The sequence below is a fragment of the Babylonia areolata genome, chromosome 22 (genome assembly GCF_041734735.1).
Source record: "Babylonia areolata isolate BAREFJ2019XMU chromosome 22, ASM4173473v1, whole genome shotgun sequence".
NCBI classification, from domain to species: domain Eukaryota; kingdom Metazoa; phylum Mollusca; class Gastropoda; order Neogastropoda; family Buccinidae; genus Babylonia; species Babylonia areolata.
Window position 1 is genome coordinate 12,027,351 of NC_134897.1, and position 10,364 is coordinate 12,037,714.

A 10,364-nucleotide genomic window follows, 5' to 3' on the forward strand; every position below is an offset into this window, starting at 1 on the left:
TTACGTTTTGCCAAGTGGTGATAACTGCCAGTGAAGATGATTATGGAAATTACTGTTTTTTATCGCGACACCAGTGTTGTGTGCTAGTGAATGGTGTGCTGATATACAGAGCTTCGTGTAGGTACACGAACTTTGCACCACAACGCAACACTGAGTGTGCTGCGCAGAACAGCACATCGAGTGTGATGCAGGTAAGCGATGTGTGTACGGGAGTAGGCAGTTAGGTCCGGGATCATCGGCGGTGAAACCTGCGCCATGTTTATCAGTTGTGATATGTGTTGAGAAGGCTGAGTGGGTGGCAGTCAGTCTGAAAGTCTTTGCTTTGTCCATCAGTAGACATTAAAATCTCGGGAAGTTCAGTGTCTGTGCTCTGTAAGACCTGCTTTCTTCCAGCTGCTGTAAACGGAGGTTGACGTACTGCACACAGAGAAACGTTCTGTTACGGAGTTGGGTTTTTTTTTCTATGCGGAGTAAGGTCCTGCACTTCTTTCTTCTTCGTTCTTTCTTTCTTTTCAATAAATGTGTAGCGTGTATGGATAACACCACACGCTGTGATACTTCCTTGAAACTGAAACAGTGAACGGGAACTCAGTGAAACTTGAGTAAGTTAGCAGTGCACTGAAACTACGTTTTGGTGGTGTGTTTTTTGTTGGTTTTTTTGTTGTTGTTTTTTTCGGAAAGATGTTCTCTGCTGTTAGTTGGTCCCAGTCGAGCTTTCCCGCGAGTTTTACCACCAGGATGTGTACGTGCTGAACGTTTTGCATGTTTGTTCGGAAAGTTGCTCCGTCTGTGATGGTTTGTCGCCAGGTTCAAGCACGAGGTTTTCCGCTCTAACCCCAGGCTGTTAACTCTCTCCATACGAACGGCGAAAGAGGCGACGTTAACAGCGTTTCACCCCAATTACCACCATGAAAATATTGCAAGCGGATGGCTCTTATACTGAAGAGGTGAATGTTGACAAAGAATACCACAATTCTGACGACGGAAGCTAAAGGTTGGGTCATTGAGACACCCACTGGACATCCGAGGGGTCTGTGTAGAGGAGAAGAGAGGACTGGTCGTACTGAGTGAGTTAACGTGCCGAACGCTTTGCATGTTTGTTCGGAAAGTTGTTCTCTGGTGGTTTGTCAGTCGCTGGGTTCGAGGTTTTCCGTTCTAACCCCAGGCTGTCAACGTGCTGAACGTTTTTGCGGTGAGCCAAAGGCATCATGGCCTCAGTGGACCCCCCACCTCCAGGGAAGGAGTTCGCCAACTGCAGATGTCCCATCTGCAACGAGCTGTTTTCTGAGCCCAGACTGCTGCCCTGCGCGCACCTGGTGTGTAAAGACTGCCTGTCCCAGTGGCTGCACGCTGGGGACCCCGCGTCCAAGTGCCCGCTCTGCCAGGTAGTCAGCTTTGGTTGTCTACAGTTGGGTATTATATACATTTTGATAAAGGTTTAGAGATGCAAATGTGACAATAGGAAGTTCCAACATAACACACACACAGAGGCACACACACTCGTGCATACACAAACACACACACATACTGAGACACACACGCGCGCGCACACGTACGCACACACACGCACACACACATACACACGTATGATATATAAGTATACATATATATACATACATATATATGTATATATGTATGTATACATATAATCATACATATATATGTAGACACGCACAGATACCCACAAAACACGTCACACACACACACACACACACACACACACACACACACACACACACTCACACACGCACACAGAGACACACAGACACACACACACACACACACACACACACACACACAGAATTATCAAATGCAGCCACATAATTTCCCCCATTGTCTCCACAGAGAACTGAACGTGCCACGACTCCCGGCGGCCACTAGCACCACCGTTTGTTTTACCTTTAGTCAGAGTATGAACCATCCCACACCAGAACAACAGAACAACACAGCTATAACAATTCTGTCCGATGAGAGGGCAAGTCAAGGCAAAACGTTTATTTCTTGTGCCCCCTGGGGGCATTAAAACGTTACATACATACATACATCTTTTACACTGACTCAGAAGTAAGACCTATGGACACAGATCGTTTTCTTTTCAATCGCCAAAGACGTGGAACAAGCTCCCTGATAACCTCCGTCATTCTGATTCCCTCGCATCTTTTAAATCTCGTCTCAAAACTCACCTTTTTCCCTCAGCAGTAAGTTCAGTTGTGGCAGGTCCACTTCCTTTGCGTTAGCTGTGCTTGACTATGTTAACTTCATGCATGTATATGAATGTGTATTGTGTGCGCGTGCGTTTATGTAAGTTTGTGCCTGCCTCTGTGTGCGTATGTGTTAGGGTAGCTGTTAGATACACATGTATTGTTAAAATGTATGTACGCAGTGTGTGTGTGTGTGTGTGTGTGTGTGTGTGTGTGTGTGTGTGTGTGTGTGTAGTCATATTTTGGTGTGTGTATGTAACATAAATGTAATGTTTTATGTTAACAAAGCGTTTTTGTAAAGCACCTAGAGCAGATTTCTGGATAGTGTGCTATATAAGTATCCATTATTATTATTATTATTACCATACAAGCAATAAGAGTGATGTCAAAAGAACAAAGAGAGAAAAACAACAACAACAAAAAGCCCATTCGTGCAAACAATGCACATTGATAATTAATGAATCCTCAGACATTAACGACAGACGGCCAACAATACACATTGATAATTAATCGATCCTCAGCCATCAACAACAGACATAACTTTACCGAAGGAACTACAAGTGCTTTAAGTTTTAAAGGGCGCTGCGTTCGAATCACAGTTGACTTCAAATAGGAGAAACAAGTGCTTTAAGTTTAAGGGGCTCAACCTCAGAATGACAGTTGAGTGCGCGATGAAGCATGCTCCGCGCTAGGTCAGCGTAGTGACGACGTGTTTCTCACAGGCCTGTCCACAGTTTCAGTTCAGTTTCAGTTTCTCAAGGAGGCGTCACTGCGTTCGGACAAATCCATTTACGCTACACCACATCTGCTATGGAGATGCCTGATAGCAGCATGAGCCAACGCGCTTGTCAGGCCTTGAGTGCATGCTTATATATTTGTGTACCTATCAGAGTGGATTTCTTTTTACATAATTTTGCCAGAGGACAACGCTCTCGTTGCCATGGGCTTTTTGAGTTTTTTTGGGTTTTTTTGGGTTTTCTTTTTCAGTGCTGTAATTGCGTGCAGCACACGGAACCTCGGTTTATCATCTCATCCGAAAAACTAAACGCCCAGTTCGATTTTCCAGTCAAACTTGGGAGGTAAGGGCGAGAGCGGGATTCCAACCTACACCCTCACGGACTCTCTGTATTGGCAGCTGAGCGTCTTAATTCCGCCTTCTCTGTCCTTAAGCGACAAACATCCACTGACACACTGTATTCCAGGTGGGCATCTTCAAGGGGCGGGGCTCAGGGGATTCCCCGCAAACCCTGGACGACTTCCCGGTGGACGAATCCATGGCGCTGACTGCGAGGCGGGCGAGGTCTCTGCTCGAGGAGACACACTGCGGCAACTGCCCGGGCAGCGAGGCGGTGGTCATGTGCTTCGACTGCGACTGCAAGCTGTGCGAGGACTGCCGGGAGGCGCACGCCAAACTGAAGGTGCTCCGGAACCACGTGACGCTGCCCTTGCACGAGCTGACCCCGGAGGCCTACGCCAGGAACTCCCGCCTGTTCTGCCCGACCCACGCGGACGAGCCGGCCCGCCTGTACTGCCAGACCCACAGGGTGGCTGTCTGCCCGTCCTGTGACCACGCCACCCACCGCCACTGCCCCGACGTCACCACGGTGGACGACAGGATGCACGCGGCCAAGCGGGTGCTGACGCAGCTGGTGGAGCGGCTGCTGACCGCGGGTTCGAACCTGACCAACGCCCTGCAGGAAGTGGACAAGAGCATGGAGGACGTGCAGGCCGAGTCGGATGCCTGTCTGGCTGAGGTGGACGCCGGGTGCGACCGACTGAGGAAGGCTGTGGAGGAGACCCGGGCCCGTGTGAAGAAAAGGGTCAGGGACAACTGTTGCAGGTTGGTGTGATGTGTGTGTGTGTGTGTGTGGGGGGGGGGGGGGGGGGGGGGGGGGGGGGGGGGGGTGGGGGGGAGGTTGACGGGAGGGACGGCTGTGTGTGTGTGGTGGGGTTGTGGATAGTGGGGCGGTATGTGTGTGTGTGTGTGTTTGAGGGAGGGGTCATGTGTATGTGGGTAGGGGGAGTTTGTGGTGGGGGAGGGGTTGTGTGTCTGTGCGTGTGTGTGGGGGTGGGTGGGTGGGGGGGGGGGGGGCGGGGGGGGGTCGAGGGGTGTGGGGGAAAGGTTGTGTGTGTGTGTGTGTGGTTGTGTTTGAGCGGAGAGGGTGTTGTGTGGGTGTGTATGGGGGGCTCGTGTGTGTGTGTGTGTTGGGGGGGGGGGGGGTAGTGGGTGTGGTGGGTGTATGTGTGTGCGTGGGGGGAGTGTCTCTTGTGGGTGTGGATGTTGGTATGTGTGGTTTTGTGTGTGTGGTGTGCGTGTGTGTGGTGTGCGTGTGTGTGTGTGCGTATGTGTGTGCGTGCGTGCGTGCGTGTGTGTGGTGTGTGCTGAAGTGGTTGGGGATAAAAGCGGAGGTAGTAACTGCCCAGACGCCGTCAGTGCGCGTGGCCGTCACGCACGGTCGCGCGAGGCGAAAATTTGCATGCGCACACAGTTTGCCACTTTTCTGACTTTAGTTACGGTACCTCGCCAGTAACAAACAGTATTGTGTTCGGTACCGATGGAAAGAGCAAGCCTTTCATTTCTAGTGCTTGATTGAGAGACAGACAATCGTGCCGCCGCCCTGTCCCCTGACCGCCATAATGAATTATTTTTGGCACAGGAAATACCAGCAGCGCGAAACGGGAAACCCCGCTAGCAGGTTTCTGTGTGAGGCTGCTGTGGCCATGGGTACCAAGTGCCACCACACATCATCCAAATCAAGGTCGAAGTCATTGCCGAAGCTAATCATAGACCTTAGTTCCCCTCGGGGTCAGCCCTATGTTCCCACAGGTCTATGTTCCCCAGGTCTATATTCCCCAAAGTTTCTTTCAGCCTGGTCTACGTTTCCCTATGTCTGCTGTTCCCCTCGGTCTATGTTCCCCGGATCTGTATTCCCCCCCCCCCCCCCCCCCCCCCCAATTTTACGTGTTCTTGGACTATGTTCCCCCAAATTTACGTTTTCTGGGTCTATATTCCCCAAAATCTGTGTTCCCCCTGTCGCGTCTAAGTAAGGTTTGGTATAATTTTACCCAGGATTCGCTCAAGTCGACCACCCTCGCGCACAAACAGCAGACCACTAAAAATGAAATATATTTTACATCTTTTGGGAGTATGGTATCCTGGAGGGAAGGGATCACGTACCAACCAGGATCTAACCTGCCAACCACCCACCTAACCAAACACTAGAAAAAAAAGAAGGTAGTGGCTCTGTCTGTATGAGAGATGGCCAACACTTCAACACAGAGCGAACCCCGGACGAGCCCCCATTTGTTGCGTCTAAAGTATGTTTGGTATATTTTTTACCCAGGATTCGCTTAAGTCCACCACCCTCGCACACAAACAGCAGACCACTAAAAATGAAATATATTTTACATCTTTTATTCACGCATTCACACGATGCCAGAAAGAAGAGGCAGAAAGAGAACGGGGCAAAAGAATGTATGCTAGCTAGCCTACAGATAGAAAAGAGTGCTACACCCACCCAACTACCCCAATCTATATCACTACCCGGGGAGGAAAAAAAAAAACTTCCCAAAGGCAAAAGGGTGATGGATGACTAATGAGTTTAGGGGAAAAAAACAAACCAAAACAAACAAGAAACGAACAGAACAAACTATGCCCTTACAAAGTCATATTCCCTCAACACTCTCCCCTAAAACACAGCCAACTTGTTCAATTGTTTGCGGTGGCACAGTCAGGGCAACTCAGGTTGGAGTTTGGCGGGGCATGGTCCTCGGAGTGACTTCGGCATGACAAGGAACTGTTCAAACAGCTGCAACACAAAATGGTCGCTAAAATCCACGATAGTGTTTGAATGGAGCTAAAGGAGAGGGCTATTTATTCGAGGGACGTCGAGACTTCAGCGGGGCTTACAATGGCACTACCGTATAATTATTTTATAAATGGACACAAGCTGTTGTCCCTCAGGTGGGTTACGTATTTTCACATATTTTAAAGGAGAGAAAAACTGGATGAATAAAACACTTCAACGCATTCATACAACAGTTATTTCCCCCTAGATCAACCTCCACTTGGGAAAGGGAAAACGACAACAATATATTCTACGAAGTAACTAGCGAGTAAAGGACAACGCATATGAGAGTCGTTTTGGTCTTGAATACACTTTCTAACAGCGCTAAAGAAATAAATGTGATGCGCAAGAAAACGAGACAATTGACTACAAGGTCCAAGCTTGGACGACTAGAATAAAAAAAACACACCACCTTTTGTAACTTTTTATCTGTGAAGTTCACATTCACTGTGTGTTTACATAGATGTATGAATAATAAGGACAAGAAAGAATAGATATCCATCCTGTCCAACAGCAACACACACGTCTTGGTGTGTGAAAAATCCCACGCACAAAATAACAGAAAAGAGGACTGGATCCCCGTACGTGTGCACACAGTAATTATATTATCCTGTGACAAAGAGAAGGGGGAACAAATATTTACAATATAATGATGTACACATATTAGACGCGTCTCAAGAAACTAATACATAAGGATTAAAAACAAAAAACAACAACAACAACAAAACACAAAAAAAACCCAACCGAAATCGACTGGCCTACCGCGAAAATGAACTAACACTAAAATGAAGAAATAACCGATGAAACTTATGTGTTTGTTGTTGTTTTTTTTATAACCAGAATGTAACGAAGAAATGACATTTGGGTTCGAACTATCTTCTTAACAATGTTTCTGCTTACCTCAGCAGCTGGTGGGTCGACGGGTAGCAATACCGTGTGGCAGAGACCGGGTGCCGAGTCCGGGTGCTACACTCTGGTCAGTGAAGGAGACAAATTTGAAAGAGACTGGGGGGGTCCTTTCCAGTTCCAGATGATGCAGAACTATTCCTCCACACTCATCATCTCATTGAAGAGAGGCCACAGGGTCGGAGGGATACTGGGGATCTTTTAGGAGTGCCTGATCGAACAGATACCCCCTGTCCGCCCTACAGAGCATCGAAGCTCGAGGCGACCAGACGCCGTTAAGTTCTGAAAAGTCAATGATCTTGATGTCTGCATGTTTGGTGAAATTTTACCTTCTATAACTGAGTGAGGAATCTTGAAGGTGAGCCTGTGCAAGGAGTATGTTAAGCACGTGCATGAGCTAAAATGACAGAATTGGAGGGGAAGAGGAGGAGCAGAGAGGAAAAAAAAGAAAAGAAAACCCAAACGAGAAACCAACAACTAAGGTGATCACGTTCGTCACGGCTCATGACACTGGTGTACAGGAGGGGCCTTATGCGCTAAATCCGTGACACCCCAGGTCCATATCTTCCTGACCAGGTCCATATTCCCCCAGGTCTATGTTCCCCAAGGTCTGTGTTCCCCCAGGTCCATATCTTCCTGACTAGGTCCATATTTCCCCAGGTATATGTTCCCCCAGGTCTATATTCCACCTGGTCAAAGACCACTGCTGACCACTATTGACCAGAACCTAAAATCGCTCATATTGCCTTGTCACAGCTGTGCGTTATTATGTCTTGGCTGGTGTTTGACCGCTGCCTGACCACTGCTGACCACTATCAGAGCTTGCATCAGTTTGTGACGGTTATGTGGTACTGGGGCATCTTGACAGGATTTAGAAGCTGACCACTACTGTTGGCCATTACTGACCATTACTTGCCACTGCTGACCACGACTGACCACTACGTAAAAATCTTCGTATTACAATGTTTAGTCGTGTTTGTGCATTAGTATGACGTCATGGCAGGTGTTGTTGATTTTACTGCAAACTGATATGCTGTATTGGGACTTCTTGATAGGATTTGCTAATTACCTGACCATTACTGGCTACTGCTGACCATTGCTGATCATGACTGACCACTGCTGAAAAGTTTTCAGAATGCAGTATTTCATTGTTTATGAAAATTAAGATTTCTTGACCTGGTTTGACTGTTTACTGACCAGTACTGACCACTGTCCAAAAATGCACAGTTTGCGCCTTCTTTTACATGTTTCCACATCACGAGTACTAACTTATGCTACATTAATACTTTTTCTCCGGTTTTGACAACTGACCGCCACAGACCGCTGCTGACCACTGACCACTACTGACCACGACTGACTACGATTGATCACTGAACTGACCACTGCAAACCATTGATCACCGCTGACCATTGATTACCACTGACCACAGCTGACCACTGTCTACTAAATGCTGATCACCACTGACCACTGACTACTTCTCTACAATTGACCACCGTAAAGAACTGACCGCTGACCATTGCTGATCACCAACCACCTGGCCACTACTGACCATCGCTAACCACTGATAACTGCTGACCACTAAACGCTGATCACCACTGACCACTGACCTCCTCTGACCACTACTGACCACCGCTCACCACTGACAAATGACCACTAATGATCACTGTTGGCCACTGACCACTGCTGACCACTGATCAAAGCCTGCATGACCAGCACACAAAAATGATTAAACATACCTAGGTTTGGGGGAACGTAGACATGGAGATAGACCTGGGAGTCATAAACCTTGGGGGACATAGACCTTCCACACCACACCTCACCACACCACACCACACCACACCACACCTCACCACACCACACCACACCACACCACACCACACCACACCACACCTCACCTCACCACACCACACCACACCACACCACACCACACCTCACCTCACCACACCACACCACACCACACCACACTACACCTCACCACACCTCACCACACCACACCACACCACACCACACCACACCACACTACACCTCACCACACCACACCACACCACACCACACCACACCTCACCACACCTCACCACACTACACCTCACCACACCACACCACACCACACCTCACCACACCACACCACACCACACCACACCTCACCACACCACACCACACCACACCTCACCACACTACACCTCACCACACCACACGACACCACACCACACCTCACCACACCACAACACAACACACCACACCACACCACACCACACCACACCACACCACACCTCACCACACCACAACACACCAGACCACACCACACACCACCACACTACACCTCATCACACCACACCACGTCTCACCACACTACACCACACCACACCTCACCACACCACACCACACCTCACCACACTACACCTCACCACACCACACCACACCTCACCACACCACACCTCACCACACCACACCTCACCACACCACACCACACTCACCACACCCACCACACCTACAACCCCTCCCCAAACACCACCACACCTCACCACACCACACCACACCACACTACACACCTCACCACACACCACACCACACCACCTACCACACCACACCTCAACTACACCTCACCACACCCCTCACCACACCACATCCCTACCACTCACCACACACACCTCACCACACCACACCACACCACACCTACACCACACTACACCACCACCACAACACACCCACACCACACCATACACACACACCTCACCACACACCACACCTCACCACACCACACCACCACCCACACCCACCACCCCTACACACACACCCACCTCACCACACACAACCACCACACCACACACACACACCACACCACACACACCACAACACACCACCACACACACCTCACCACACACACACCACACCACACCACACCACACCACACCTCACCACACCACACACACCACACCCACACACACACCACCACACACACACACCCACCACACCACACCACACCACACCACACCACACCACACCACACCTCACCACACCTCACCACACTACACCTCACCACACCACACCACACCACAGCTCACCACACTACACCACACCACACCTCACCACACCACACCTCACCACACCACACCACACCACACCTCACCACACTACACCTCACCACACCACACGACACCACACCACACCTCACCACACCACAACACAACACACCATACCACACCTCACCACACTACACCTCACCACACCACACCACACCACACCTCACCACACTACACCACACCACACCTCACCACAACACAACACACCACACCACATCACAACACACCACACCACAACACACCTCACCACATCTCACCACACTACACCTCACCACACCACACCACACCACACCACACCTCACCACACCACACCACACCACACCTCACCA

General features: G+C 49.5%; 1 protein-coding gene across 2 annotated transcripts in view; it reads left to right on the plus strand.

Moving 5' to 3' along the window:
- LOC143296971 (uncharacterized) overlaps positions 1–10,364 on the plus strand; it is a 31,238-nt gene continuing 20,874 nt past the window's right edge. The window contains exons 1-3 of one of the 2 annotated variants that reach the window (XM_076609045.1): positions 1–191; positions 808–1,385; positions 3,404–4,041. In XM_076609045.1, the coding sequence (XP_076465160.1) occupies positions 1,209–1,385; positions 3,404–4,041 (815 nt within the window). In that variant the 5' untranslated portion in view covers positions 1–191; positions 808–1,208. Of the gene's footprint in view, positions 1,386–3,403; positions 4,042–10,364 lie in introns of both variants that reach the window. The other variant, XM_076609048.1, reaches the window with a different exon arrangement.